The 16,740-nt window shown below is 37.1% G+C and overlaps 1 protein-coding gene across 1 annotated transcript in view; it reads right to left on the bottom strand.

The window, feature by feature from the left end:
- Positions 1–2,535: 2,535 nt before the first annotated feature.
- The window catches only part of Rras2 (RAS related 2), a 62,491-nt gene continuing 48,286 nt past the window's right edge, over positions 2,536–16,740 (bottom strand). Inside the window, exons 2-6 of the mRNA XM_090348106.1 lie at positions 12,401–12,488; positions 11,375–11,477; positions 11,122–11,230; positions 5,268–5,386; positions 2,536–3,207 (exon numbers count right to left, since the gene is read on the bottom strand). Of these exons, the coding sequence (XP_090204232.1) occupies positions 3,120–3,207; positions 5,268–5,386; positions 11,122–11,230; positions 11,375–11,477; positions 12,401–12,488 (507 nt within the window). The 3' untranslated portion in view covers positions 2,536–3,119. The remainder of the gene's footprint in view (positions 3,208–5,267; positions 5,387–11,121; positions 11,231–11,374; positions 11,478–12,400; positions 12,489–16,740) is intronic.

The raw sequence follows: 16,740 nt of genomic DNA, 5'->3' as shown, positions 1-16,740 counted from the left end.
CTGTAATCCTAGCTAGAAAGGGAAAATAATGGTTTGAAGCCAGCCCAGGTAGAAGAGTCTAAGAAACTCCCTATCAGTAAAATGACAGAACTGGTAGTATGGTTCAAATGTGAATGCTATCTGTGAGCAAAAAAGCTGAGTAAGTGTGAGGCTCTGAGTGCAAACCCTGGTACAAGCACAAAAGAAAGTAATAGCCAAGCACTGGTAGCTCATACCTATAATCTACTCAGGAGGCTGAGATATGAGAAGCACAGTTCAAAGCTAGCCCAGGCATCAAAGTCTGTGTGACTCTTCTCCAACCAACCACCAGAAAACTGGAAGTGGGGCTGTGGCTCAAGTGGTAGAGTAATATATATACATGCAGTATTACACCCTACTGGTTTGTCAAACAATAACCCAGGTGCTGTGAATAGAATAGTCCCCTGTAGCTCAGTGGGACTTAATCATTTTGAGTTCCCACAAGCCAAGTTATATATTGATCACTGATATTGATCACTTAGAAGAGTCCTTCAAAGGGCCACACTTTAGTAGCAGAACTATAATATATCAGAGATAATGGGGTTGAGATTGCATTAAGCCTAAAAACAAGGTCTGAAATTATGTAATGGAACTGCACATAGAATAACAAACTACCACACACATATGCAGCCTACAAACCTTTGAAGAAAGATGACACCATCTAGATCCCTAACCACATCATGAAGACAATATCCATTACACAACCAAAACTTACTAGGAATGTGAAAATTCAGGAAAACATGGCCTATAACTACAAAAAAAAAATCAGCCAATAGAAACAAATCCAAAATATATAGTTAAGAGGGTCATCAAACATTAAATCCACTACCTATAAATCATGTTCAAATATTTTAAGTGATCTTACACAACCAGCACTTTTGAGAATGAAGCGCTACAGAGTGATCTGAGTAATTATTTTATCAAATTTTCCCCAAATGGAAGACTACTATACTAGACACACAGGTGTGAAGTTCATTCATGACACAACAAATGAGGCGTTAGGACTCAATTCTTTGGGAACACCATTGAAAAGGGCTGGTTAATAAAATACATGAATATAATGAAGACTTCGACTATATTAAAGAAAGAACCAAATAGAGCTAACTATGATAGTTCATGCCTTGAAATCCCAGTACTCAGAGACTGAGGCAAGAGGACTATATAGAAGTTACCTAAAACAAGAACTTCCCCAACTAGGACATGTGACAGTGCTGGGAAGCTATCAAGTCACAGGAGAAGCTATCTTCCTTGGAATTAATTTTACTAGAAGACTTGAAAGATAATTCTATGCTAATGTAATCAATACATAATGAAATACAATATGAAATTGTGACTTTTTATTAGCAGTCAAATAAATATTATGATCTGTTTTGTTTCAGCCATTTTAGGCTTCATCCTCAGAGGGGTATGTATATATTTATGTATCCTTATATATCCATGCCCTCTCTACAGTTGGCATTCCGCAAAAACACTTCAGAGATAAAAAAAAAAAATTTTAGAAATTCAAACCTCAAGAAACAGTCAAAAAATCACTAAGAATACCAAAATGTTCACATCAAGTTTACCTGCTAAATGACCAATTTTAGATTCAAATCCTCAACATGGTGAGAAAGGGCATAGATCCACACTCAAGTAAATTTCTTCTAATATCCATTCCCTCATAAAAACCACTAAAATAAAAGGAGTAATCAAGCATCATCTTGTGATAACAGATCCACTTTAATTCTAGCACCTGAAGCTATACAAGGGTATGTTTTATAAATTTCATGGGACTGTTGTACACATTTGATAAAGTGACAACTGTGCAATATCACTAAGTATGTCAAAGTCAGGAACATACTTTTGAATTGTTTAAACACAATCTACAAAATCAGAAGCCCTCCACAATCATACTAGTTGTCAATTAAATGTTTTACACTTAACACTTGGCATAACAGTTAATATCTAGCAAAGGATATTCAAAATGTTTTCCAAGACTCATCCTGTTGTACTCTATTGAGGTTTCTTGAGCATGGATGTTAACTGACCAAAGCTGAATCCAACCATGACCAGATTAGCAAGTGAAAGTTCTACTACAGTTTCTATAGTTTCTATTTTTTCTTTGTTGATTAAAAGTGAACAGTAAGAATTAAATACTTATCTTTACATATACACAAGGTATGCTGTGAAAGCATATTTGCTTATAAACATATAAAAATACTTGTTAACTAGTTTGATAAGAAAATAATGTATAAAAGTATATAGCAAAAACATTAATCATTTTTGACTCTGGAAAGATCAATCTCATATTTATATTACATCAAACAAAAAAACAATTTGTTTTTTTTTTGAATCCCTTAACCAGAGAAAATTGATAAAGGAAGACAAACAGAAATTATTCATTCTTACCCTTAGCATGGCTGTAAAGAGTTAAATTAAGAAACCAAGTACATTGAAATGCCGTAAGTCCAGAATGAGTCCATATATTTGGCCACATAGAACATTATCATCTTCAAGAGGAAGCATAATAGCAAAGACTTGATAAGCAGTTTTTAATCCATAAATACAACAGGCATTTTGGTAATTTGGCCACTGGAAAACAAAAGCTGTAGCATCACGAAAGGTCTGAGATGTCTCAGTCTTGTAGATTCCATTCAGTGTATTTAAGATTAAGTAAAACTGACATTGAAAATTTTTAAGATAGGCAAAAATTCACATTAAAAAAAAGAAACCTCTTACGTTTCTATTTAGAGTAACAGTAGGCAATGATTCCAGAAGTTAAAAATTATTTCACAATCTATCACACTTCAGTTTAATAAACAGCTTAGGCTCCAAAACTGATTCACCCCTATGAAAATGTAAGCCCTTGAAAAGAATGTGTACACGTCTGTAGACATGTTAAAGGAATCAAATAATTTTTGAAGCAGCCTTAGTGTTTCCTTGAACTTGGTCTGGAAAGGACCATTGTATTAGCTTCATGGGAAGGATTAGCCCACTTCTTGGTCTAAGGCTAATACGGTGATCATTTGTCTAAGGCTAAAAAGGTACCAACAAGATGTAAACAATAAAGAGAGGAAATGAGGGCTTTTCCTGGCAGTTGGTAGCTACAACTCAAGGGATTCTTAGAAAATGACACAATGGCAGCCTTTCTTGTCTTTTTCTTTCCGAGTTGGTTCTGGTGAAGGAGGACATTCTTGCTCTTGAAATTTCCTGTAAAGTAGAAAAATCTAAATATAATCACTTATTTAATAATCTACTATTCCAAAGGCAGATTGCTTTTAAACAAGTTGCATTCAGGTGCACACGTGTTTCAGTATTTAACAAGGAATCAAAGCACGTCTTAAAAAAAAAAAAAAAGACTCTGGCAGGGTGCCGGTGGCTCACACCTACAATCCTACCTACGTGGGAGGCTGAGATCTGAAGATCAATCATGGTTCAATACCAGTCCAGGCAGGGAAGTCCAGGAGATTCATCTCCAATTAATCACAGCCACAAGTGGTGCTGTAGCTCAAATGGTACAGTGCTAGCCTTGAGTAAAAGGTTCCCAAGGACAGAATTTAAGCCCTGGGACTGGCACACACACACAAACGCGCGCGCACACACACACACACACACACACACACACACACACACACACGCACGCACACGCACACGCACACACACACAGACTTTGGAACTTTAGCTCAGTGGTCGAGCACTTGCCTAGCATGCATGAGGCCTTGGGTTCAATCTCCAGCCACACCAAGAAAAGTGTATGGGGCGGGGGAGAGGGGGCAGGCACAAATACTTCAACACAAACAAACAGTTGAATTACTTTCCTAGATGAGTCCTGACTCAGGTAGTACCACAGGCTCCACATTCCCTTACAATTTAAAATTCCTTGACTCAAAAACATAGTTAAGAACATTTTATCACAGAGTATAATATAAAACTGTTCTTATTTGACACTTATTAAAGTCAGTATTAGGCAAGTCATTCTAAGGTAGAGACCTACCTTTTACAACTGCTAGGGGATTTAAGATCTTACGATGTTTAAATATGCCTAATAGTGCCAGACAGTTAAAACTTCCTCCTCTACCTTCTTTTCTCACACCTGATGAATGAGTGAAGAGAGATCTTGGATCGGAAGAAAAGGTATTTCAAAAAGGCAGTAATTATTCCTTGAAGAAAAAACATCAGTTCCATGGGGTGCTTAACAGTGTTTAAAACAGAAGTGGAATGGACGGAGTTAAAAAGTAAAATTCTCCAGCTTCTCAAAGTATATAGCTCCAAAGCATTCAGTATATTCACACTGTTGTATCACTATCTGTTTCTATTAACTCTTTCATCTTGTAAAATGGAAACTTTTTACTAATAATGGGACTGGACTTTAACAAAAAACAAGAACTTAAAAATCAAAACCTATAGCCTTCACTTGTTGTGCCTTCATAAAGAGAAGCCCACAACTCAGTTATCAGCTCATCTGAACTATGTGACAAACAGCTCATTCCACATGCCTATCAAACTATCAGGGAAAACCAGTAGACAGAGGAGCAGGTGAAACAGAGGCCAGGCCACAGATTCTAAATGATCTCATCAAATGCTCTCGCTGAAGCAAACGCCACCTCCTCACAAACAACAGTCCTACTAACATCTCAAACATCTTGCAATTCATTAAATGCTTTGTAAACACGTCTGGAGCCTCCTAAAGCATCTACAGGAGAAATGCTTTGGAGATTAAGGTGTTATCCTTACATCTTACTGGAACATCACTAACCACATGGATTACAGAATCCTTACTACATGCTGGCAGGAGCTGGTAAGAGGCAAAGCTAAGAACACAAGCTCTGAAATCAGAGATCTGGATATAAATCTCAACTCTACCACTTAATATTTATCTAAACCTTGAGCAAGTCAGGGACCTATGATTCCTTGTTTGAAAATGAGGGTAAAAAGAAGTCTTTAGCCTCCTGGACTAAAGGGGGAGGATTCAATGTGCAAGCATTTGCCGTTGGCAGGTTTCCAATTGCCACTTCAATACTAGTTACCACCAGCACCGCAGGAAGCCACATTTACTTTTTACAAAATCTCCTACCTGTACCTTTCGAATTCAACACTACTGAGATTTTATATCTTAGAAGTGCCTCCAAGATACTATGCACCTGATTAGAAATTAACGTATCATGTCTATTAGCTCCTAGAACAGAATCATTTCTACATACAGCCCCTCTCTTACTAAGAACACCTCCAGTAATTTGTTGACATACACAGCCAGCATATGTTCTGCTTACCTTATCACCCGGACCAGTTCATGGAAAGCTTGATCTACATTCATCCTGATCTTGGCTGATGCCTCCATATATGTTACCTTGAGCTGCCGTGCTAACTGTTGTCCTTCTTCTTGAGTTACCTGAAATTCCAAAAATCACGAGATCACTGGTAACAAGTAGATTTGCTGTGTCTCATCTTAGCTATAGGTTGTGTTGTTAATCCAGCCAAACAGGCTTTATAGCTTAACTCAAACTAAGGCCAGCTTCTGTACAACACCTTACAAGAGAACAAGCGTGATTGAAATACAGTCAGTGGGTTCCACATCTGTGAATTCAACCCACAGGTTGGCTAAAAATACTTAAGCCAGATGACAGTGGCTTCCACTGTCAATACTGGGGGTATAAAGTGGCAAACAACTGGCCTTGAACCAAAAAGCTAATATGTAAGAGCATGAGACTGAGTTCAAGCCCTAGTACCAAAAGCAAAAGCAAGTATTTGAACTGTGAATATGTACAGACCTTTTTTTTTTAATTCATCTAAGAGCGTTTTCATTTTCCGAGTTCCATAGGTTATACTACATAATGTCATTTGCAAATAAAAAGGGGGAAAGCAAAAAGTCTTTAAGTGGATTTCCTTTTTTTTCTGGCCTGACTCTACTACACAGACCTTCCGCCACAAAGACATAAGTGGTGACAAGGTTCTCTGGAATTGTCTCTGATATTGGGGACAAAACATTTCATCTTTCATCAATGTATGTATATATGTGTGTATACACACATAGACAGACAGATGCACACACAGAGTCTGTTGTAGGATTTTATTGTAGATGCCTTTAATTGTAGATGTCGTTAATAACAGGATTTGGTCTGCTTTTAATGGCTGTGTTATTTCCAAAGAGAAATCATGGGAGCCACAAGTGTGGCCTAGAGGTAGAGTGCTTGCCAAGCATGCATTAAGCCCTGGTTTCAATTCCTCAGTACCACATACACAGAAAAAGCCAGAAGTGGTGGTGTGGCTCAAGTGGTAGAGTGCTAGCCTTAGAAAAGCTCAAGGACAGTGTTCAGGCTCTGAGTTCAAACTCCAAGACTGTCAAATAATAATAATAATAATAATAATAATAATAATTACCCAAAGAAATCATGATGGACAATGGACAAGACCATTCTTATTTTTGTTCTTTTGTGTTTGGCTTTCCTCTAGCTAGTCCTTGAATTTTTTCTTCAGTACTGGTCTAAAGAAATTTCATGATATGTCTTCTAATTTTTTCAGCTTGCTTGAGCCTAGTTTATTAAACTTCTTGGATATGTGCAATATAGTTTTCACTGAATTTAGAAATTTCTATCTATTATTTCTGCTGTTAATGGCATCTAGTATATTTTTTGCCTCACTGTAGTCTTAATTTCTCAAAGTTTGAATAGGATCTTTCTGTGTCTTTCACATTAGTTCTACTTACATATTCAGTGTTTCTAGCATTTTTAAATGTCAGAATACAGTTACAATAACTGTGTCTCGTGTATGTCATGTCTGCTTCTATTAACTGAGCCATCACTACCACCACTGTAGTTTTTTTTCCTTGTTTTCATCATCTTTTTATTATCTTTAAGTAGCTGTACAAAGCAGTTATCATTTAACAATGTAATTTATGAATATAATTTATCTTGATCAACATCACTACTTTTCAACATTCTCACCTATCCCTTTCTTTATTCCTCTTAATTTTGTAGGATATATACACTGACTGGACTGTTTCCATTTTTCCCCTTTTCTTTCTATCCCTTTCCCCTTTCTATCCTGCAACCCTGCCCGCACAACCTCATCCCTTTCAAGGACCTTCTCCCTTTTGGTGTTTTATTTTTGCTGAACTTTGATTTTTGGCTAAGGAATTATACTATTAGAGCTTCTGTGGATTTTCCCCTCATACATGCCTAATGCTTATGAGCTTTCTTCTCTGGTAGCCGTTACTTAGAAATAATTTGATCTGCTGACATCAAGATTTAGGCTTTTAGAAAAGCATTCAGTCTAGAACTAACTTTGCCTCACTACTAACTAGGATAGATCTTTCTCAGTGTATGGCCCTATACCCCAAGCAATATGAGGCATTCTACTCTTGTTGAGTAGAATATCAATTATTCCTGAACACACTGAAGCTCAAATAATTGTCTCTTTAATCTTTTTTGTAGCATGTTCTACCAATTTAACATTCCATACCCATAATTAAGCAATTTAAATATAATAACATCACTTTGTTATATTAATGTCCATGAATAAACTTCACAACTATTTCATAGTGGTTTGTAATCTTTTTTTTTTTTTTTTGCCAGTCCTGGGCTTGAGCTCAGGGCCTGAGCCCTGTCTTGGACTTTCTCAAGGCTAGAGCTCTACCACTTGAGCCTCAGCACCACTTCCGGCTTTGTCTTTCTATGTATGTGGTTCCAAGGAATCGAACCTGGGCCTTCATGCATGCTAGGCAAGCACTCTACCACTAGGCCAAACTCCTGGCCCAATGGTTTGTAATCTTAATGTCATTGTAAACTTTAAGGGCAGATTCCACATCACCTTGGGAAATGTTTAAGCTTTACTTGGCCTTTCTTTAAAATAAAATATATACTGTAAGCTATAAGTCCTAAGGAAGAAAAGACTCTTCTCAGAGCCACCATTTTAGAAAGAGCAATTTCAACTTTAAGAAAATTAGACATGGCAAATATCTTGCTATAAAGATATATGTTTCTGGTAAAGAGCTCTCTAGCCACAATAAAGCCGCTTTTGAGCTCAATGTTGTCACCAGTTCTGTTCCTGCTTTCTAGGATGCCATTCCCTTTACGCTCTATACTCCTAGCTTCTCATTCTCAGCAGCCTTTCAAAACTCAAGAATTAGGAAACTTTCTCCTAATATTGATGCTGTTTTACAAACTTTCCCAGCACTCCTGTCCTACTGCAAGGTGATCACTGACAAAACGTTCATTAAACCATTCCTAGTTTTGTCTTTGCATTCTCACCACTTTAAGGTCTCTTCTCAGGCTGGTAAGGTACATTTATCTGTACATACTCAAAGCTTAAGACTACATTGCAGTTAACTAAATAAGCACATTAAGATGAATATGACCAATGTAAATATATCCATATATTCTAAAGTTAGTAAGAAAAAAGAAACACATTAAGTTTTAAGACAATCTCAAATTACATATTTTAATGTAAATTTGAAGAGGCCCTGAACAAAAATGAAGAGGAGGAAAAGGAAAAATTTCTGCTTAGCCAAGCATAGTAACTGTCATCCCAGCACTCAGAAAGCTAAGACAGGACCTTAAGTTCAAGGCCAGCCTGGGAATCATTCCCCAAAGAGATAACTTGCCTACCCATCATGTATAACATAATTCAGAGAAGGATAGCAAATGGTTTCTTTGTCTATTGTAAGAAACTAATGATTTTTCGTGGTCCAGATGATTTAAGAATCCCACTGGTAAGGTGGATTCTTTTTGCTGTTTCTAGAGTTCAAACACAACTTGGTTGCTGTCCCTGAGCTCCTTAAAGCGAATGCTAGCATCCTACCACTTGAGCCACCAAGCCACTTTGGCTTTTTCTGTGATTCGAGGTAAGAGTCATATGGGACTTTCCTGTCTTTGACACTGGCTGGCTTTGACACTCAGATCTCAGCCTCCTGAGTAGCTCGATTTCAGGCCTGAACTCATAGATATCAGAGCTTATATACACATTTCTAGTCGAGAGATCTCAAACCACATATAAAACTGCTTTTGAGTACACATTTAACTAAGAAGTACAATAGCTCTGGTACCACCAAAGCAAGAGAAGGAGCAACACGCTGAACAAAACCATACCATGATGAAGTCAGAAATCAAAAAGCTTACAGCTACACAAACAATTATTTCCTAGAGGCTTTTCAATCCAGAGAACTTTGTACAGATACCAAATACGAAGCTATATCCCTTCAATATTTTGATATTCTGATTTGCCAGGTTTGAGCTCTACCCAGAATTGTTCAAACATTCCAAGTGAATTCGCTGAATCAAACTCAGATTTAAGTTTGGCAACTTCCAGTGGTATTTAATTCAAAGGCAAAAATTAGCATTAGCAAAAGTCCACAATAAATACGAGTCAAGAGAGGAAGTCAAACTGGGAGTGAGGAATTTGATCTAAGTAAATGGGATTTAGCAATAAACTACAACATGAGCAGCACAAGGGATAGCTCATGTTAATAGAATTTGCAAAAGCAAAACTTGTTTTCAACAGTACCTAGTATAAAGAAAGAATCATAGTAACACTATATCTGGACTAAGTAGTAACTAGTCATTTATTCAACTAGTATTTATAAAGTGGTGGTTTTTGTCCTATGGACTAAAGTACAACACAACTGATCTGCCAAAACTCAATGTCTTGCTATGCTTTTAAAGACACACCAGGTTCAGTCAAGGAAGTCTGGAGCATCCTACTTTCTTTAAAGGGAAAGAGCTCTTTTCCCCAGGCAGCTAAGGTAAGAAAAAGATATGGTAAACACACACACAAAAATCAAATACACTTTCTCTCTATACAGGGCAGCTATAAAAAACAAGGAACCTAAAATCAGATATATCATGAACTCCAAAGTTTAAATAAAATTTTAGAATGGCTATCAAATTTACCAGCTCACAAATTTTATCAAGGTCAAGTAAATCATTTGTCGATAGATTCTTTCCACATCTTTGACAAAAGAAACAAATGAGCAATGTCTAAGGGAACAGACAGGTAATAACACTAAATCATTCAAATGCTACAGAACTTTACGTCCAGCAAAAAAATGGAAGCATTGGTGTGACTTAAGTGGTAGAGCAGCCGACATGAGTGAAAAATCCAAGTGAGAGCATGAGATACAGAGTGTAAGCCACAACCATACCTCTAAAAATAAAATCAATAATAAACTTCAGATGAAATAAAACCCAAAGACCTAAAAGAAAAATACAAAAAGAATTCCCAAGGAATGTAGACCCCTATGCACTGACTTCTTCCCTTCTTCTACCAAAAGATGACTGACTTATATGTATAGATATTTTTTCTTTCTTTTTAACTGTGTGTGTGCCTATCCTTGGGCTTGAGCTCAGGGCTTGGGCACTGTCCCTGAACTTTTTTGCTCAAGGCTAGCACTCTACCACTTCAGCCACAGCACCACTTCCAGATTCATCTTTTTTTTTAAAGAGGTTAACTGAAGATAAAGAGTTTCAGGGATGCTTCTGCCCAGGCTGGCTTCCAACTATGGTCCTCCGATCTCAGCCTCTTGAGTAGCTAGGATTATAGGAGCTAGTGTGAACCACCAGTGCCTGGCCCAGAACTTTACATTTCAGTTTAGTGAGTAAAGACGCAAAATAGACTATACTTGCCTGCAAATAAATGAAAAAAACTAAGAGAACAAGCTAGCTTGCAACTAAATATTACACAATTTCTTATCTTGAAGGCCACTAGCATTGATTGGGTTTAAGAAAAATGGAAATGCTATGATTTTTCTCTTAAGATCGTTTCAGGAACAGAAGGTGTAGCTCGTGTGGTACAGTACCAGCGTGAGCAAAATGGCCAAGTCCTGAGCTCAAGTCCTAGTTTTGACACCATAAAAAATAAATTTCTAATTAGATTTTATGTATATGTAGAGCTGTATGTATTTAATTTATATATTTTGTTTATGTTTATATTATATTTATGTATTTCTTCACATACATAATTTTTTTTCTGAAGGTAATTTTGTATTCACAATAAATAAGTTAAGCATTTAGGTATAACTTTAAGAATATCTAATTAAATTGACATGTAGCCCAGGTATTTTTCAGGTTGGCAGTTCCTCCTCTTATATTAAACATATTATTTGAGGTTCCCAACAGGGAAATTCCTTCTTACCTGTCTCTGATGGTCCAGGTCTGCTTTATTACCAATTAAAATCATTGGAAACTCATCACGATCTTTTACTCTGAGAATCTGTCTTTGAAACTTATAGATTTCTTCAAAACTTAAAAAAGAAAAAGAAAATCAATTTTTCCATGAATCAAAATTCAGCAAGTTCTGTGCTGTTCAGTACTTCATTACTTTTCTAATACTTTATTACTTATCCTACAAAATCAGTTTCCTACAATATTTTAACATTGGTACAAACCTGCCTCTATCTGTGACTGAAAAGACCAACAGGAAGCCCTCGCCAGTCCTCATATACTGCTCCCTCATGGCTCCAAACTCTTCTTGTCCAGCAGTGTCCAAAACTAAAAGAAGAAAAGGGAATTATCTTGACGTACACTCAAGGGTGTACCTCTAGTGTGAAGTCCTTGGTAGAGCCTGCTACTTTGTAAAAGAGGAAACACCATTCTTCTCTTAAAACCTCTTTGGCCGGGAGTTTGGCCTAATGGTAGAGTGCTTGCCTAGCATGCATGAAGACCCGAGTTCGATTCCTCGGTACCACATACGTAGAAAAAAAAAAAGCCAGAAATGGTGCTGAGGCTCAAGTGGTAGAGCTCTAGCCTTGAGAAAGTCCAAGGACAGTGCTCGGGCCCTGAGCTCAAGCCCAGGACTGCCAAAAAAAGAAAAAAAAAAAAAAAGACTACTCTTAACAACAGGCACACATAATCTAAGGGCAGACAGTTTGAGAATTTATCTTCACTAGCACAGACTGATTTTGTGGTTAGAATATATTAGCATACCAATTACAAGATTAGAAATACCAAACGCAATCTAGGCAGATGGAATCAGATATGCTGAAATTGCTAGGATAGTTATCCCTTCCATGTAAAAAACTGAAAAAGGTACCTGTAAATTCAAAAAAGAACTTAAAACCAACCACACACAAAATGCTGTACTTAGTGTAGGTGCTAATGTATTTCTTGCTCTCTGTGAATAAAGAACTGTAATAACTTAAAAGGAAACAGTTTTCTTCTGATCGGGAGTAGAATGTTTAGCTAGCACACTATTGGTTAAAGCCATGTATGAAAGCTCTGGATCATATTTCCACTAACACCACAGACACACACACACACACACAGAGACACAGACACAAACACACACACACACCTCTAAAATATGCAGGCTTGTATTTCACATTCAGGATCAGCTGGTATTTTAATTATACTATTTAACCTAGAAAAACCTCAGAGATAACTTTAAAAACAGGATGTAAACTAAGTGTACTTACTATCTAGCCGGGCTGCTCTGTCATCTATCACACACTGTTTTGTGTAGGAATCTTCAATGGTTGGATCATAATCTGTTACAAAATAGGACTGTAAAACAAAACAAAAACAAAAAAATTAGTTTAGTTTACATGCCTACTTATATACCAAAACTATTTCAAATTACACTTACCCAGATCAAATTATTTTCATTAGAGTAGGGTTTATCCTACAGTGTTAATTTCCTAAGAAAGGAACTATATTCAGAATACCATTCAAGAAAGGTAGTATCTGTATCTTCATATCAGGAATATGTAACAAGATTGCAAAGGATCTACTATAATTTGTTCATAATTAAACATATGTGAGACTCTAGAAATATTTCAGACCCATTCAAACCTGATGAACATCAGCCCTAAAAACCAAAACGGAAAGAAATGGAGATCACAAAAAGAGGCCTAAAACATTCCAACCTCTTGCCTTCTCTCACTCTTTGCCTCCCTTTCATCTTCCTCATGTAGTACAATAAGGAAATCACATTTCAGGAGTATTTTGTTGGTAGTAATATGAGTGTTCAGTGATTTAGGGAACTAATTATCTTCTTATAAGTCAACACAAGAAAGGTATCACAATTTCCTTTAAAAAATAAAACAATCATCTGAGAGACACTATTTTCCCAATCTTAACTCATTATTCTGTAACTCTTAGGGACATCATCCTCTGTTCGGCACATTTCCTTTGCTATGCTAGAGGATGACTTCCTAAAACCTACTTCCTATTGGCTAATTACAAAACCAAAGGGAATGACCTAGAGAAAGACAGCTCAATATAAGGAATTAGCAGTTCCTTAGGCAGAGGGAGCAGGAGCTGGCTCTAGGGACACAGTATGTAATAGATATCCTTTTGCTTGGTAACCTCTGTAGTTGCTCTGAACAGAACAGTAAAGAAATCCTTGTGGGGAAGGGAAAGGCAGGATACTAATCTGCTTGCTACTATGGCTTTACATATTTATTTTACTTTAGAAGAATAAGTTTCTCATTTTGCTTATATTTTAGGAAAACTGTAATCACAGGATTCACCCATAATCCTATTTCCATCTGGCTGGTTTCACTTAAATGCATGAGTAATTCAACAAAGTTTTTAAATGAATCATTGCTAACAGCAGTAGCTATTAGCCCATCTAACCACCCCAGCAGCATTTAAAATAAATAGGTACCAAAACAACCCTGGACTTACTTGTTGGCACTCATGCCTATTCAAAAAGTAAATGTAACTAACAATATTTTTTGTATTCGTTGCTCTAAACAACATAAAATTGCATTATCTCATCATGTTAGCTGGATAACGCATGCTGCTTGTACTTTTAAGATTAGTTTAAGATGTGTTTGTTTGCAACAAACCTGGTATTTGTCAGTGTATAGCAGCCGAAATAATAGAAACAACAACAACAACAAAGTGCGGGTATGCTCACTCACAAAGGCAACAAAATTTAAAAGGTTAATACTACACTTATACATGGGATCTATGGATACATTCACTTTAAACAGAAAGCCAGTGATTAGCAACATATTATACAGCTCTACCTCATTCTCTCCCACATCCTGAAATTGAAAATAGTTCCCAGTCTAAAACGGACATATGCAGCAGAGAAAAAGTGGGGTAATGATTTGAGCTAGAGACAACAGAAGCACAGGGAGGTTTCAGAAGACACAACTGAAGGGGACTGTGTGTGTCTGCTTTCCAAGTAACACATGAAAACATACTTCCCTCTGGGTCATACGAGGGACAATTCAGTCTCTTCAGTTTGGGTTTGAAGAAGGCTATCCCATTCTGGCAGAGAGATATTTACACTGATAAAATCTGATCTATACATATAAGGCTGTCAAAAACCCTTTGAAAGTACAAGAGTATTGTTGTGATAAGCAGGCAGGATCGCACATTAGGCTGTCAAGACATTCTGCTTGCCCTCCAAGTGAAAAGCCTTCCTATTAAAACATGCCATCTTAAGGAGAAAAGATGAAGAATGGGCTGTCCTTCCTCATTTAGTGGACTGGAGTAGCAACCCACTTTTTCTTAGCACAAAGCTGTAGGTGAAAGTGCAGTTCCCAAGCACTGCCACAGGGGGGTGTCTGATCTACACTCTGGGAGGGGAATTTATTGGTATGTCTGCAAAGCAGTGAATCCAAGTATCAGTTATGACAAAAAGAATAGGGAGCTAGAAGTAAGGTACTTAATAAATGCTAGGTATTTTTGAGACCAGACCATTCACAGAAAGTCTTAAGAATCCACAGATTTTTTTTAAAAAGTGGAAAAATTTTTGACAACCGATAAATCCGGGTAAATGTATTGCATATATTTGACAAATTTTTATGCCTAAATTTTTTAATCTTGTAGACTGTAAGAACTGCAGAGAGCCAAATCAAGAAAAGAGGATGGGCCGGGAGTTTGGCCTAGTGGTAGAGTGCTGCCTAGCATGCACAAAGACCCAGGTTCGATTCCTCGGTACCACATACTTAGAAAAAGCAGAAGTGGTGCTGAGGATCAAGTGGTAGAGTTCTAGCCTTGAGAAATATCCAAGGACAGTGCTCAGGCCCTGAGCTTAAGCCCAGAACTGGCAAAAAAAAAAAAAAAAAAAAAAGAAAAAAGAAAAAGAAAAGAGGATAAGAGATCTTTTGTTGATTCTCAGCTTTCACTCGCCTCACTTAAGACCAAATTACCTAGAAAAGCCTGTTTTTTGTCTTGCTCAAAATATTTTTCCATGCTCTCCTTCCTTCTCTTTCTATCTCCTTCTTTCTCTGGATACATGTAAGTTTGTGTTTATACTTTCATTGTCCATTCCTCCCCCACACCCAATTATAATGTAAGCTCTTTGATAGGCACTATGCCAGAGAATAACAGTAACAGTAATATGCCTAGAACTTCTACATTAAAATCTCTGGCAGAACCAGGATTTAAATCGGCAGTCTCTGGATTCCATGGCACAGGCACCTTCAGTTTGACCTCTATACCTCTCAGGAGGCAAGTAAGGTATGTGTATTCTTCCTTCTTGCTGCTCCACAAGAAGTCAAATATCCTCAACAGTAACAGCAAACACTGAGGACTCGTTATTTACCATGACAAGTACTTCTTAATACTGCTGGCTATATTTTCTCATAATGGCCCTTTCCAATAAACTTTCCCTTCTAAAGACTTCCTTAAAATGAGACAGAAAACTATACATTCAAAAGAAGAAATCAAGTCCACCCAGCTAATAAGTAGAATTGCAATTTAAATTCAGATCTGACCATATGCTCATATTCTAAGAATTCTTGCTATTTAATAAATTTTACTTCAAGTTTTTCATTCCCTCACTGGACTAGGAAATGATATCATGACAAAATGAGGAATTTGTAAGTCTTAGTAAATTCATTCTTGCCTCTTTGAGCTTTTGCTTAGCCTACTCCCTACCACCATGATAGAATCAGGTCAGTAGAGATTCTAGGGGCTGAATCCTATGAGCCTCTGCCTTCCTCCACCATAAACTGGCACTTCCTATTATCTCCTCCGGCCACCAAAACATTTTATATCAAACCATAACAGAACGAAAACATGAGATGTCCTAAAGGGTTTATTTTCTACAAATACATTTGTTTCTCAAGTCTTAGCTGCAAGCACCATGATGAGAAGAAAATATAGGGTTCTAGAGTCAGAAACCTAAAATTCAAATCCAGATGTCACTCTACTTGCTGTTTGAATTTCCCCAATGGCCATTTTAGATGTGGCAGCAAAGGAAAATTATAGAACAGGAAAATCTCCCACACAGTAGATGCAAAGAATTATAGCAACTTGGGGAGAAGGGACACACAAAGTCATCTCTAGGATTTTAGAACTTAAACTGGCGGTGGCTCTATGAAGCACTCCTTCAGGGACACTGGTTGAGGTCATCCCATTCTCATCCTACCCCTATCTCCCAGTGTGCAAAGCCCATCAAGAGAGCACAAAAAAAAAAAAAAAAAAAAAAGAGTGGGAAGAAAATAAAGTGTAACTTAGACAAAGCCAAGATACAGTTCTAACACACTAGCTATGAGAAACTAACAGCCCATCTAACCTACCTAAGCTTCATACTACTATGAAAAGTAAATATACTATAGATGGAGAATAAAAGCCAGATTACACAGTTGAGCCAATCAAATTCACTCCTATTCTTCTGTCTACAAAGCCTTCAACACTCCAACCAGCAAACAATCTCAGTATGTTCTCATCTTAATATTCTCTTACTCTGAGCTGGGGATGTAGGTTTGCAGTAGAGTTTTCCTAGTATATTCAAGGCCCTAGAGTACATGACCAAGCACTGCACTGAAAAAGGAAAAATAGTCGGGGGGGG

Source organism: Megascapheus bottae, chromosome 16 (genome assembly GCF_031878675.1).
Source record: "Megascapheus bottae isolate mThoBot1 chromosome 16, mThoBot2.hap1, whole genome shotgun sequence".
Classification (NCBI taxonomy): Eukaryota; Metazoa; Chordata; class Mammalia; order Rodentia; family Geomyidae; genus Megascapheus; species Megascapheus bottae.
The sequence above is the reverse complement of the archived record's forward strand: the minus strand, read 5'-3'. Positions and strand labels throughout refer to the sequence as shown.